The sequence below is a fragment of the Mandrillus leucophaeus genome, unplaced genomic scaffold (genome assembly GCF_000951045.1).
Source record: "Mandrillus leucophaeus isolate KB7577 unplaced genomic scaffold, Mleu.le_1.0 Scaffold192, whole genome shotgun sequence".
Lineage (NCBI taxonomy): Eukaryota > Metazoa > Chordata > Mammalia > Primates > Cercopithecidae > Mandrillus > Mandrillus leucophaeus.
Genome location: NW_012101943.1, coordinates 3,461,348 through 3,477,017, shown reverse-complemented (window position 1 = coordinate 3,477,017; position 15,670 = coordinate 3,461,348). Strand labels below are relative to the sequence as shown.

Here is a 15,670-nt window from a genome sequence, read left to right as displayed (position 1 = left end):
CCGGCTAGTTTTGTGTATTTCTTTTAGTAGAGACGGGGTTTCACCGTGTTAGCCAGGATGGTCTCGATCTCCTGACCTTGTGATCCACCCGTCTCGGCCTCCCAAAGTGCTGGGATTACAGGCTTGAGCCACCGCGCCCGGACCACTTTCAGCATTGAACAGATCATCCAGACAGAAAATCAACAAAGAAATGTCAGATTTAATCTGCACTAAAGACCAAATGGACCTAATAGATATTTACAGAATATTTCATCCAGTGGCTGCAACATACACATTCTTTTCCTCAGCACATGGATCATTCTGAAGGATATACTATACGTTAGGCCACAAAACAAGTGTTAAAACATTTTCAAGAAATGGAATCAAATCAAGTACCTTTTCTGACCACAACGGAATAAAACTAGAAATCAATAAAGAATTTTGGAAACTACATAAACATGGAAATTAAACTCCTGAACACAACCAGTCTGTCAATGAAGAAATTAAGAAGGAAATTAAAAATTTCTTGAAACAAGTGATAATGAAAACACAACATGCCACAATCTATAGGATACAGTGAAAGCTGTACTAAGAGGAAAGTTTATAGCTTAAGTGCCTGTATCAATCAAAAAAGTAGAAAAACTTGAAGTAAACAACCTAATGATGCATCTTAACTAGAAAAGCAAGAGCAAACCACACCCAAAATTAATAGAAGAAAAGAAATATTCATAAAAAGATCAAAGCAGAAATAAATGAAATTGAAACCAAGAAAACAACACAAAAGATTCACAAAATATGAATTTTTTTTGAGAAAATAAACCTGACAAACCTTTAACCAGACTAATATTTTTTAGTAAAGAGAGAAGAGCCAAATAAAATCAGAGATGAAAAAGGAGACATTACAATTGATACCGCAGAAATCTGAAGGATCATTAGAGGCTATCATAAGCAACTATATGCCAATAATTTGGAAAACTTGGAAGAAATGGATAAATTTCTAGACACATACAACCTGTCAATATTGAACCATGAAGAAATCCGAAACTCCAACATACCAGTAACAAGTAACAAGATCGAAGCTGTTATAAAAAGTCTCCCAGCAAGCTGGGCATAAGTGGCTCATACCTATAATCCCAGCACTTTGGGAGGTCAAGGTTGGAGGATCACCTGAACCCAGGAGTTCAAGACTAGCCTGGGCAACACAAGGAGATCCCTATCTCTACAAAAAATAAAAATAAAAAAAAAAAGAAAAGAAATTAGCCAGGTGTGGTGGTGTACACCTGTAGTCCCAGCTCTCCAGGAGGCTGAGGTGGGAGGATTGCTTGGGACCGGGAAGTCAAGGCTGTGGTGAGCCAAGATTGCACTACTACATTCTAGCCTGGGTGATGGAGTGTTATCAGGTCTCCAAAAAAAAAAAAAAAAAAAAAAAAGTCTCTCAGCAAAGAAAAGCCCAGGATTGATGGCTTCATTGCTGAATTTTAGCAAACATTTAAAGAAGAACTAATGCCAATCCTATTCAAACAATTCTGAAAAATAGAGAAGGAGGGAATAGTTTCAAAATCATTCCGTGAGACCAGTATTACCCTGATACCAGAACCAGACAAACATCAAAAGAATATGATCAGTATCCCCAATGAATATTGATACAAAAATCCACAATAAAACACAAACCAAACTCAACACATTCAAAAGATTTTTCATCATAGCCAGGTGGAATTTATCCCAGGGATGCAAAGATGGTTCAACATATGAAAATTAATTTGATACAACATATCAACAGAATGAAGGTTGAAAACCATATGATAATTTCAATTGATGCTGAAAAAGCATTTGATAAAATTCAACATCTCTTCATGATAAAAACCCTAAAAAACTGGTATAGACGGAATATACCTCAACACAATAACAGACATATATGACAGACCCGCGGCTATTACACTTCATGGGGAAAAACTGAAAACCTTTCCTCTATATGGAACATGACAAGGATGCCCACTTTCACCACTGTTATTCAACACAGTACTGGAACTTCTAGCTAAAGCAATCAGAAAAGAGAAATAAAGGGCATCTAAATTGGAAAGGAAGAAGTCAAATTATCCTAGTTTGCAGGTGATATGATCTTATATTTGGAAAAATCAAAAGACTCCACCAAAAAACTATTAGATGCAATAAATTCAGTAAAGTTGCAGAATACATAATCAACATAAATCGGTAGCATTTCTATATGCCAACAGCAAACAATCTGAAAAAAAAAAATCTAAAGTGATCTCATTTACAGCAGCTAAAAATAAAATAAAATACCTGGGAATTAACTTAACCAAAGAAGTGAAAGGTCTCTACAATAAAAACTATAAAGCATTAGTGAAAGAAATTGAAGAGGACACAAAAAAATGGAAAGATATTCTATGTTCATGGATTGGAAGAATTAATATTGTTAATATGTCTATACTACGCAAAGCAACCTACAGATTCAGTGCAATCTCTATCAAAATACCAATGACGTTTTCACAGAAATAGAAAAAAACCCCTAAAATTTGTATGGAACCACAAAAGATCCAGAATAACCAAAGCCATTCTGAGCAAAAATATCAAAACTAGAAAAATCATATTACCTGACTATAAATTATATCATAGAGCTATAGCAACCAAAACAGCATGGTACTAGCCTAAAATAGACATATAGAGATCAATGGAACAGAATAGAGAACCCAGAAACAAATCCATACATCTACAGTTAACTCATTTTTGACCAAGGTGCAAGAACACACCTTGGGGAAAAAGTTTCTTCAATAAATGGTACTGGGAAAACTGGACATCCATGTACAGAAGAATAAAACTAGACCCCTATCTCTCACCATATATAAAAATCAAGTCCAAATGGATCAATGACTTAAATCTAAGACCTCAAACTATGCAACTACTAAAAGAAAACATGGGGAAACACTCCAGGATATTAGTTGCGGCAAAGATTTCTTCAGTAATACCCCACAAGCACAGGCAACCAAGCAAAAATGGACAAATGGGATCACATCAAGTTAAAAAGCTGCTTGCATGGCAAAGAAAACAATGAAGAGACAACCCACAGAATGGGAGAAAATATCTGCCAACTACCCATCTGACAAGGGGTTAATAATCAGAATATAGATGGAGCTCAAATAACTCTAGAAAAAAAATCTAATAATCCCATTAAAAAATAGGCAAAAGATCTGACTAAACATTTCTCAAAAGAAGATATACAAATGGCAAATGGGTATATAAAAATGTGTTCAACATCATTAATCATCAAAGAAATGCAAATCAAAACTACAATGAGATATCATTTCACCACAGTCAAAATGGCTTATATCCAAAAGATGGGAAATAACAAATGCTAGCGAGGATGTGGAGAAAAGGGAACCCTGCTATACTCTTAGTCGGAATAGAGATTAGTATGACTACTATGGAGAACAGTTTGACGTTTCCTCAAAAAAACTGAAAATAGAGCTACCATATGATCCAGCAATCCCACTGCTGGGTATGTACCCAAAAGAAAGGAAATCAGTGTATCGAAGAGATGTCTGCACTCCCATGTTTGTTGCAGCACTGTTCACAGTAGCCAAGATTTGGAAGCAACCTAAATGTTTATCCACAGGTGAATGGATAAAGAAAATGTGGAACATATACACCACTATTTAACCATAAAAAAGAATGAGATCCTGTCACTTGCAACGACATGGATGCAACTGGAAGTCATGTTAAATGAAATAACCAGGCACACAAAGACAAACGTCCCATGTTCTCACTTATTTGTGGGAGCTAAAAATGAAAACAATTGCGGTGCCTCATGCCTGTAATCCTAGCACTTTGGGAGGTCGAGGCGGGTGGATTGCCTGAGCTCAGGAGTTTAAGACCAGCTTGGGCAACACGGTGAAACCCTGTCTCTACTAAAATACGAAAAATTAACTGGGCATGGCAGCATGCACCTGTAGTCCCAGCTACTTGGGAGGCTGAGGCAGGAGAATTGCTTGAACCCGGGAGGTGGAGGTTGCAGTGAGCCGAGATCACGCCACTGCACTCCAACCTGGGCAACAGAGTGAGACTTCATCTCCCCCCCACCACCAAAAAAAAAGAAAACAATTGAACTCAAGGAGATAGAGTAGAATAATGGTTGCCAGAGGCTAGGAAGGGTAGTAGGAGTGGAAAAGTGGGAGTCCCAGCTACATGGTAGGCTGAGATGGGAGGATTGCTCAAGCTCAGGAGGTGGAGGTTGCAGTGAGTTGAGATCACACCACTGCAACTCCAGCCTGGGCAACAGAGGGAGACCCTGTCTCGGGGGAAAAAAAAAAAAGATAGATCAAAGCACTTTAATAAAATTGGGCCATACTAGAGATGCTATTGTTTGAAATAAAAGATATGAAGTGGCTTTTCCACCCGCTCCCCGCTTCCCCCAAGCGCTGCTCGGGCTGCACCGCGCTCACTCCAAGTTTCGGGCTCCTGCTAAGCTAGCGCCGCCGTCGTCTCCCTTCAGTCGCCGTCATGATTATCTACCGGGACCTCATCAGCCGCAATGAGATGTTCTCCGACATCTACAGGATCCGGGAGACCGTGGATGGGCTGTGCCTGGAGGTGGAGGGGAAGATGGTCAGTAGGGCAGAAGGTAACACTGATGACTCGCTCATTGGTGGAAATGCCTCTGCTAAAGGCCCAGAGGGCGAAGGTACCCAAAGCACAGTAATCACTGGTGTCGATATTGTCATGAACCATCATCTGCAGGAAACAAGTTTCACAAAAGAAGCCTACAAGAAGTACATCAAAGATTACATGAAATCAAAGGCAAACTTGAAGAACAGAGACCAGAAAGAGTAAAACCTTTTTTTTTTTTTTTTGAGACGGAGTCTTGCTCTGTCGCCCAGGCTGGAGTGTAGTGGCCAGATCTCAGCTCACTGCAAGCTCCACCTCCCGGGTTCACGCCATTCTCCTGCCTCAGCCTCCCGAGTAGCTGGGACTACAGGCGCCCGCCACCTCGCCCGGCTAGTTTTTTGTACTTTTTAGTAGAGACGGGGTTTCACCATATTAACCAGGATGGTCTCGATCTCCTGACCTCGTGATCCGCCCGTCTCGGCCTCCCAAAGTGCTGGGATTACAGGCTTGAGCCACCGCGCCTGGCTGAGTAAAACCTTTTATGACAGGGGCTGCAGAACAAATCAAGCACATCCTTGCTAATTTCAAAAACTACCAGTTCTTTATTGGTGAAAACATGAATCCAGATGGCATGGTTGCTCTATTGGTCTACCGTGAGGATGGTGTGACCCCATATATGATTTTCTTTCAGGATGGTTTAGAAATGGAAAAATGTTAACAAATTTGGCAATTACTTTGGATCTATCACCTGTCATCATAACTGGCTTCTGCTTGTCATCCACACAACACCAGGACTTAAGACAAATGGGACTGATGTCATCTTGAGCTCTTCATTTATTTTGACCGTGATTTATTTGGAGTGGAGGCATTGTTTTTAAGAAAAACATGTCATATAGGTTGTCTAAAAATAAAATGCATTTAAACTCAAAAAAAAAAAAAAAGATATGAAGTGTAGTTAATAATTTAAGTGTAATAGAAGAAAAGGAGCCTAAGAAAGCTTGAAAAACATTGTTGCACTTCATATACATCTTCTTTGCTTACATTATAGTGAATAATGCTGCAACAAACATAGAAGTGCAGATATCTCTTTGCAACATGAGAGATTCATGTAGATATGAGACTGTGGAGACTGTTTCAAGATTGGAGTTACAATTAGGTTTTAAATTACCTCTTCTGGCCAGCTGTGGTGGCTCACACCTGTAATCCCAGCACTTTGGGAGGCCAAGGCAGGCGGATCACCAGAGGTCAGGAGTTTGAGACCAGCCTGGCCAACATGGCCAAACACCATCTCTACTAAAAATACAAAAATTAGCAGAGTGTGGTGGTGGGTGCCTGAATCCCAGCTATTTGGGAGGCTAAAGTAGGAGTATCACCTAAACCCAGGAGGCAGAAGTTGCAGTGAGCCAAGATCATGCCACTGCACTCTAGCCTAGGCAATAGAGGAAGAGTCTGTCTCAAAAAAAAAAAAAAAAAAGAAAAATTACCTTTTCATTGTATGCTAACGTGTAGAATTCTGCATGTAACATGTCCAGTTTAAAGAATGATTATAAAGCAAATCCCTGTGTAACCAGTGCTCAAACAATGAAATAGAATGTAATGGCTCCCCAGAATCCCTCTGGGTGGTCCCTCCTGCCACACCCACTTCCCTCCCTGCGGAGGTGGGACAGCCCTCATTTCTGCCTTCCTTGCTGTGTGTGGTTTTGCCTCCTACACATGCATCCCTAAATAATGCAGGTTCATTTTCTCTGTTTTTGAACTTTGTGTTCATGTCTTCTCCTACATATTCTTTTGCGACTTTTTTCTTTTATGACTTGCTCATTTCATTTATTATTGAGATTCATTTATTCTCCGCTCTGAAATTCTGGTTCATTATAGGCTTAATGTAAGATGTTCAGGCCATATTGTTTATTAGAAAGGCATCAAAATGTCCTACTCACTTTCACTTCTGCTTTTCACCTATTTTGTTATAATTTCTATTAACCCTTTCTCAGACCCATGTAGCTGTCCTCATCCTCCCTACCAACACCCCGTCCAGACATCATCTCTCATTTGCACAAATATAGCAGGCTGTCATCTGGTCTCCTGGCCTCATCAGCTTTGCTCATTGGTTCTTCGTACTGCATCTGAAATGATTTTTGAAATGTAAATATTCTTAGCTCTTCCTTGCATAAAAGAATTAAAAATATCATTGTCTTAGAGATTGCTATATAACTAACAAGTTCAAACTCTTAGGATTTTACTACAATGAGTCTTATTTTCTGTACTTCTATGTCTTTGAGTTGTTTAGAGTAACTCCACTTCATAAACTTGGTTCCAGGCTTTTGGAGAGGTCAGGTCTGTTCCACATGTCCCCACGTTCTTCTTGGACCAGTGGCTACCTCACAGGAGCTTGAGAGGCCTAGCCAAACTGTTGGAGCAGCACATCTATTGATATATCATTGGCTATAGAAAGTCCTGTGGTCAAGCCCAACATCAGTTGGTAGGGAAGTGTTTACTCTCTGCCCACTCTAGTACACTGCAGGGTCGCAAGGCCGAGGGAGAGAATGAAGAATTGAGAACAGTAATCCACCACAACTCTTGTCAATAGTAGTACTTTCTGTCATTACTTAGAATGCTAATTTCTTTCTTTGTTCCTTTTGTTATTTTGACTATGAATTCCCATTAAAATACTATATTAAACCCAAAAGAGGGATACATGTAAGAGAATATAAAAAGCTGAATTTGATGGCTTGATTTACAACTTTTGAGTTCTGTGACTTGGAGCAAATCAATTTAATGTTACTGTCTCATTTTCCATATCCAATGGATATATTTTTATATCTCTCTTTTGAGAATTCCAAGAATATGCAGAGAATAACATATTAGTCAAAAACCAGGATATTGAAATGTTCCTAGGTCTCCTTTACTCATTAACAAGGTGTCAGTGTATCTTGACTTTGCCTTTGTACCTATACTGGTCATTAAGAAGATGTCCCCTATCTCTCAGCTGGAAGGTGTTATCAGTGTTGTTGACCAGGAAGAGATTTAACCAAGAGATTGTATCAATAATCTTTCTTCCCCCCCACTCTGTTATAGGCCATAATGATTATATTTGTCCAGCTACAAATCAGTGTACAATCGATAAAAACCGGCGCAAGAGCTGCCAGGCCTGCCGACTTCGGAAGTGTTATGAAGTGGGAATGGTGAAGTGTGGTGAGTGCTTGCTTCCCTTCTTATTGTATATGGGCCTTGCTAAAAGCCCTGTCCTCTGAGGAACCGGGGACAGTAGCTGGGAAGAGAGAAGATTTAGGACATAGTAATTAAGCATTTGTGTGTTGTCACATTGGAGGGGGCATTGACTTATCCACAGTAACTGCAGAGGACAGAGCTGGGGTGAGTGGGAACAAATTATGGGAGGCAGATTTTGGCCCCAAGTAGAGAAGAACTTTCTACAGTTCAAGTGGTCTGACCACAGAATAAATAGGCCACCAGATGGTTTAGGGGACTTCTAGCCGCTGGAATCCTCAAACAGGGCTGGGTGGCCATCTGTCTGTGATCTTGAAAAGTTCAGTTCTAAGGATGAAATCCTGGTAAATGTCCATGGTTAAAGCTTGTGACAAAAAAGTAGAATATCTTGTGGGTTACTGGGGTAGCCGTGGGGAGGCTCATACCTATCCCCTCGTCTAGCTTTCTAGAAGTGGAAAAATATGCAGGAGTCAGAAACATAATGGAACTATGAAAAGCACATACAGCATAGATTTTGTTCTATGACAGTAATAGATGTATACATATGTATATGTAATATATTCACATATATTCATATGTATTTTATACACTCACATATATTCACATATATTTTATACACAAAGAAAAGTGAGCACTTTAGTATATAACTGACAAAGATGCCAACACCCAGCTCTCTCCACCTGGCTAGCTTTTGGTTCACTTGTCTGTACTCACTTGCTTGTTTATATGTACTCCAAGCAGCTCAGCCTGCACTTATTCTTCTGCTTACCAGTATTTTACCTGTGGTTGGCTGTAATTTCTCATTGTAATTATTTGAATTTAAAGCAAAAATCTATCACTTTACTTCCTGACAATTTCTTTTTCTTTTCTTTCTTTTTTTTTTTTTTTTGAGACAGAGTCTCGCTCTGTCGCCCAGGCTGGAGTGCAGTGGCATGATCTCAGCTCACTACAAGCTCCGCCTCCCGGGTTCACGCCATTCTCCTGCCTCAGCCTCCTGAGTACCTGGGACTACAGGTGCCTTCCACCATGCCCGGCTAATTTTTTGTATTTTTAGTAGAGACAGGTTTTACCGTGTTAGCCAAGATGGTCTCGATCTCCTGATCTCGTGATCCGCCTATCTCGGCCTCCCAAAGTGCTGGGATTACAGGCGTGAGCCACTACGCCCCGCCCTCCCTGACAATTTCTTAGTAGCTCTGCCTCGTGAGCATTCTCTGCCCTTTTCTTTTTCTCTGTATATGTAACAGATTAGAACGCTCAGCTATTATAGTTCAGTTACAGCAGAAGTTCTCTTCATCTGATCACACTTCTCTGGCTTCCTAGAGTCACCGATGATCTTCATTTCCTCTGTAGAACACCCTGCCTGTGCCCATAGCCTCACAGTGTGTGTTGGTTACTCTCTCGAACACCTGAACATTTCCATTCCCACCGCTTCACTTTGTCCTTATCAGAAACCAGTGAGCTTCTTCTCAAACCTGTTTCTACTCACTGTAATTGTTACATTATAAAATTTAATTAAAATTTGTGCAAACATGAATAGGAAAAGACAAGTTTTTTCCTGTGAAAGTTTAGTTAAGGCTGGGTGCGGTGGCTCACGCCTGTAATCTCAGCACTTTGGGAGGCTGAGGCCTGCATATCATGAGATCAAGAGATTGAGACCATCCTGGCCAACATGGTGAAACCATGTCTCTACTAAAAATACAAAAATTAGCTGGGCATGGTGGCGTGCGCCTGTAGTCCGAGCTACTTGGAAGGCTGAGGCAGGAGACTAGCTTGAACCTGGGAGGCAGAGGTTGCAGTGAACCGAGATCATGCCACTGCACTCCAGCCTGGCGACAGAGTGAGACTCCGTCAGGCGGGGGTTGATGTTTAGTTGAAAGTTTTGAATAAAATCTTAAAGGACTAATAGCTATTGAGATAGATATGGGTGAGACTGGGGGAAGAAACAAAACAAAACATAAACCTTGGGAGATCCTGAATTCAGAATTCCTTAGAAGTATCTAGGTTCTTGCTCTGTTTTTGTTTTAAAGAAGCTGAAACTGAAAATCCAGAGATAATATCTCATGGGTATGTTTATGCAGAAAAGTGACTTTGTCTAATTGGCCCAGATGCATAAAGAGAAAGCCTTGGCACTCTGACGAAAGATTGCAAATAAATGTTTTAAGTTTTAAGTTAAACAGTATTTTAAGGTGAGTGTGTGTGTGTTTAAAAAGTGATTTCCAACTTCGTCTTAAGAATGCTTTTATTATACTAGGATCCATTGCACAGCTGTAGCCCTCATGGCTTAAGGCAGTGGATGCTGGGAAGAGCATGAAGGTTGGATCCCATAGAGTCCATGTTTCTTTTTTTTTTTTTTTTTTTTTTTGAGACGGAGTCTTGCTCTGTCCCCCAGGCTGGAGTGCAGTGGCGCGATCTCGGCTCACTGCAAGCTCCGCCTCCTGGGTTTACGCCATTCTCCTGCCTCAGCCTCCCGAGTAGCTGGGACTACAGGTGCCTGCCACCTCACCCGGCTAGTTTTTTGTATTTTTAGTAGAGACGGGGTTTCACCGTGTTAGCCAGGATGGTCTCGATCTCCTGACCTTGTGATCCGCCCGTCTCGGCCTCCCAAAGTGCTGGGATTACAGGCTTGAGCCACCGCGCCCGGCCTATGTTTCATTTTTGTTTCATCACTTCTTGCTGACTGTGACTGTGCTCAAACTACTGAATCACCTCTTTGGCCCTCGGTTTTCATATCTCTGAACAGATATATCTGCTTCACTGGGTTTTGTAAAGAATAAGTGTGAAAACATATATAAAGACTTAGCACAGTACCTGATGCTCAATTTTAGTTTTCCTTCTGTTCTCTCTCCTTCCCTGAAAAGCTCATATGAGTTTTGATACAACACCATTTCATGAGATAGAGTACAGAGGGATAGTTAAAGATTTCATAGAAAAGGGAATGAGAGAAAGTTTGTTGAATTTAGCCAGAAAGTCTAAGAAAAGACTGTATTCTCTTTGGAGATTACAGAAGAAATGAGATGGGTTGTTGCACGTATACAATGGAATATTTTGCCCTTCACTGACCACAGAGAAAGACCATTAGCGGTGAACTTTCTTAACTCTGTGTCCTTTCCCATCACTCTTCTTATCTGCCCTCCCAAAAACCCTCTCTGCACACTTTTTCTTCCATCAGGTCTCGGAGGATTAGAGATTATACTTGCGTGTTGGATCCTCCTGCACCATCCCGCTTCTTTTATTCTGAAACCATGTAGTCTGTTATCACCTTTTTCTTCTGAATTTCTGATCTTGCCTTTTCTACTGAAGTGTGGATGTGGTCATACAACGGTAGGACAACACCCACCTAGACTAACTTTATGGATGAAACTTCATTTTAAGGATACACTGAAATGTAAGGAGCCAGGAAATCCATCTGAATAGCCATGTATTTGGCCTATATCCCTGTATTGGGACAATAGCTCAACATATTTTGGGTGCCATATCTTTATACACCTGCTGTATAGTCTTCCATGAAAGGGATTTGATAGGTAGGTAGTATAAAATAGTGGTTAAAAGCACCAGCTCTGGATTTAGGTTGCTGCTTGGGTTTAGATCCTGCTTCTGCTATTTTCTAGCTATGCCATCTTAGACAAGGTATTTGAGCTTATGTTTGGTTCCTCCTCTGTACATTGGAGACAGTAATAGCTCCTGTACTGTAGGGTAGCTGTCAGAATATGTGCAATATGCAATGCCTGGTGCATAGAAGCTTCCAGTAGACATTAGCTGCCATTAGTATCATTGATCACTACTATCATCATCATCTTTGGCTGGGGTTATTTACCACTGCCTAATATGGAGCACTCCTATTTGGTGGAGCTGCTCATTAAGCTCACTCAGAGGCAGCTGCCTAGGTTACAGTGTCAAAGCCACAACACTAGAAACATCCTTGATAGAAAAATGAGTTCCTTGTCAAGGGCTTTATTTATTGAGTCTAGAATCCTCAGAACTCACTACAGGACCTAGAATGTTCGACTTTGTCAGTGAAAATTTGTTAAGTAAATTTGAACATATAAATTCAAAATCTCTCACTTTGGGTATGTAAAGGGTATATAAATCTGTTTTGTAGTTCTTTATCCTTATGTACTCTACAAAAAAGAAATGTATGATCAGAAAGGTACTTTTTTTTTTTTTTTGAGACAGGGCATCACTCTGCTGCAACCCAGGCTGGAGTGCAATGGCGCAATCTTGGCTTACTGCAACCTTGACCTCCTAGGGCTCAATTGATTCTCTTACCTCAGCCTCCCGAGTGGCTGGGACTACAGGTGTGTGCACCACCACACCTGGCTAATTTTTGTATTTTTTGTAGAGACAGGATTTCACTGTGTTGCCCAGGCTAGTCTTGAACTCCTGGGCTCAAGTGATCCTCTTGCCTCAGCCTCCCTAAGTGCTGGGGGATTACAGGCATGAGCCACCTTGCCTGGCAGAAAGGTGCTTTTTAAAATCATACATTTTGCAGCAAACCACCATGGCACGTGCATACCTATGTAACAAACCTACATGTTCTGCACATCTATCCCAGAACCTAAAGTATATTAAAAAAAATTAAGAAAAATGTACATTTTGCTCCATTTTATCCTGGGTTTATAATTGACCTTAAATATCCATAGCATTCTACTTGATTACTAATAAAATGAATTGTATTTTAGGCCTTTAATTCTTTTAGCAGTAAATTTGGTTCAAATGTTCTGAATAAATAGAGCCCTTTCTTCTACTATAACTAGTCAATGTTAAGAGGAAATTCTGACAAATTTTCCCGGTAGCCAATAATTTAAATTTGCTCATATTTTCTAACTAATATTTATTTTAAAAATGTAAACAATTTAGTGAATAAACATAATGATGGGAGTATAAAACTAAGCGTTTTGCAGATTTCAACTTTTAGGGTTTTTTTTTTTTTAAAGGGAGATTCATATAAAAGTTGTAACCATGCTAATGATATCCTTACTTATAATGTGTCTTTCTTAATTTCCATTTTACATTTTTGTCTTTAACCAGTGAAAACTTATAAAGATTTTGGTGCTCAAATATATAGGGATTTGGAAGTTATATTTTTGTTGTTGATTTCCATTTTTCTTATGGTCAGAGAAAATGGTCTTATGCCTATTTTACTTAAGATTTTCTTCATTGCCTAGTATGTGATAATTTTTGCAAAATATCTATGGCCTTTGTAGATCAAGCTTGTTAATTATGTGGTTCAAATATTCTGCATTCTGACTCTTCGCTCTTTCAGCTGTTGAGAGGTTTAAATATCCCATTATAATAGTGCATCTGTCAGTTTCTCTTTTTCTTTCAATCACTTTTGTGTTGTGTTTGGACGCTGTGTTTTGTTGTTTGTTTATTTATTTATTTTTTCAACAGAGTCTTGCTCTGTCACCTAGGCTGGAGTGCATGGCATGATCTCGGTTTACTGCAACCTGTGCCTTCTGGGTTTGTGCGATTCTCCTGCCTCAGCCTCCTGAGTAGCTGGGACTACAGGAATGCGCCACCATGCCTGGGTAACTTTTGTATTTGTAATAGAGACAGAGTTTCTCCATGTTGGCCAGGCTGGTCTTGAACTCCTGACCTCAGGTGATCCGTCGACCTTGGCCACCCAAATTGTTGGGATTACAGGCGTGAGCCACCGCACCTGGCCTTGGTTGTTTTGAAGTATATGAGTTTAGAATTATTTATCTTTTTAAAATATTCTAGCAACAAGTCTCCTTATCTATAATAATAATTTTTGCCTTAAAGTTTATTTGTCTGGTATCAGTAGAGTAACGTCAATTTATTTGGTTAATTTTGCCTGTTATATATTTTTCTATCTGTCTACTTTGTTTTCCTATGTGTTAGTTGTATCTCTTACAACTAATCTATGTCTAGATTTAAAAATATGTACGATTTCAGGTCACTCTTAAATGGTCAATTTGGTATTTTTTGTTTATTGTGATAACTGATATTTGGGTTCATTTCTATCACCTTATTTTGTGATTTAAAAAATTTTATTATGTATTTTCTACTTCTTCCGTTTTGAGAGTTGATCACATTTTTGTTTCTATTTCTTCTTTTACTAGTTTAAAAGTCATGCATTCTGTTTGAATTCCCTTTTGTCTTTTGAGACAGAGTCTCGCTGTGTCACTAGGGCTGGAGTGCAGTGGCGTGATCTTGGCTCACTGCACCCTCCGCCTCCCAGATTCAAGTGATTCTCCCGCCTCAGCCTCCTAAATAGCTGGGATTACAGGGTCTCCCACCATGCCCAGCTAGTTTTTGTATTATTAGTAGAGATTAGGTTTCACTCTGTTGCCCAGGCTGGTCTTGAACTCCTGACCTCAAGTGATCTGCCTTCCCCCACCACCTTTGGCCTCCTAAAGTGCTGGGATTACAAGTGTGAGCCACCATGCTTGGCCATGGTTCAATTCCTTTAACGATATTTCTGCTTTTTAACATGTGTTTTTGATTAATTCGAGAATTTAAGCTTCTGTCTTCCCAAAAAAGAATCTTAGAAATTCTAACCAAAATAATTCCTCTCTCATTTTACATGTTATTGTTTGGTATTTTGGTTCCACCTTGTTTCTATATCACCAAAACTTACTTATTGGGCTGGGTGTGGTGGCTTATCCCAGCACTTTGGGAGGCCAAGGCAAGTGGATCACTTGAGCCCAGGAGTTCGAGACCAACTTGGGCAACATGGCAAGACCCTGTCTCTACAAAAAATACAAAAATTAGTCAGGTGTGTTGGTGCACATTTGTAGTCCCAGCTACCCAGGAGGCTGAGGTGGGAGGATCACTTGAGCCTGGGAGGTTGAGGCTGCAGTGAGCTGTGATCATGACCATACCACCATACTTCAGCCTGGATGACAGAGACCCTGTCTCTAAAAAAAAAAAAAAAAAAAAAAAAAAGTAAATAAATACAAAGAACAAGCATATAAATCAACTTTGCTAGTAATTAAAACATATAAAGTAAAGCAAGATGGTTTAGTCACTTGTTAGATTAGCAAACATTAAAAATGATTTTTAATGCCCAATGCGTTCTGAGAAAATAGATTGTCAAACTATTGAGCACTGGGTAACATAGTAAGACCCTATCTCTACAAAAAAATTAAAAAATTTGCCAGACATGGTGGCATGTTCCTGTAGTCCTAGCTACTTGGGAGGCTGAGGCAGGAGGATTGCTTGAGTCCAGGAGAGGAAGGCTGCAGTGAGCTGTGATTGCATCACTACACTCCAGCTTGGGCAACAGAGCAAGACTCTGTCTCAAAAATACGATTAAAATAAAATAGTGTATATACTACAATCTAATTTTGTGTATAAAGGCCGGGCATGGTGGCTCACACCTGTAATCCTAGCACTTTGGGAGGCTGAGATGGGCAGATCACCTGAGGTCAGGAATTTGAGACGAGCCTGGCCAAACATGGTGAAATCACATCTCTACTAAAAATATAAAAATTAGCCGGGCATGGTGGTGGGCACCTGTAATCCTAGCTACTCAGGAGGCTGAGGCAGGAGAATTGCTTGAACCTGGGAGGCTGAGGTTGCAGTGAGCCGAGATCACGCCACTGAACTGCAGCCTGGGTGACAGAGTGAGACTCCGTCTCAAAAACAAACAACAACAAAAAAATTTTGTATATAAAACATGGAAAAATATAAAAGCATTAAAAAGACTGAAAGAATTTTTGCCAAAATTTATTCTTTTCCATATTTTCCAGATTTTTTCACTTAATTTGCTATTTGAAATATACTTGTGTAAGTATGAATAAAGAAATATATACATATGCACACATGCATATAAACATTTTAAGAATGTGTTAAAAGTATATTATTTGATACCTTTGGAGAT

The 15,670-nt window shown here is 39.9% G+C and overlaps 1 protein-coding gene and 1 pseudogene across 7 annotated transcripts in view; both read left to right on the top strand.

The window, feature by feature from the left end:
- ESR2 (estrogen receptor 2 (ER beta)) overlaps window positions 1-15,670 on the top strand; it is a 68,880-nt gene that overhangs the window by 19,423 nt on the left and 33,787 nt on the right. For all 6 annotated transcript variants that reach the window (XM_011978294.1, XM_011978292.1, XM_011978291.1 and 3 more), the window contains one exon: window positions 7,675-7,791. In XM_011978294.1, coding sequence (XP_011833684.1) covers window positions 7,675-7,791 — 117 coding nt within the window. The remainder of the gene's footprint in view (window positions 1-7,674; window positions 7,792-15,670) is intronic.
- LOC105538439 lies at window positions 4,417-5,526 on the top strand (annotated as a pseudogene). Its single transcript, XR_001005902.1, has 2 exons — window positions 4,417-4,820; window positions 5,105-5,526. The product of XR_001005902.1 is annotated as a translationally-controlled tumor protein-like (transcript).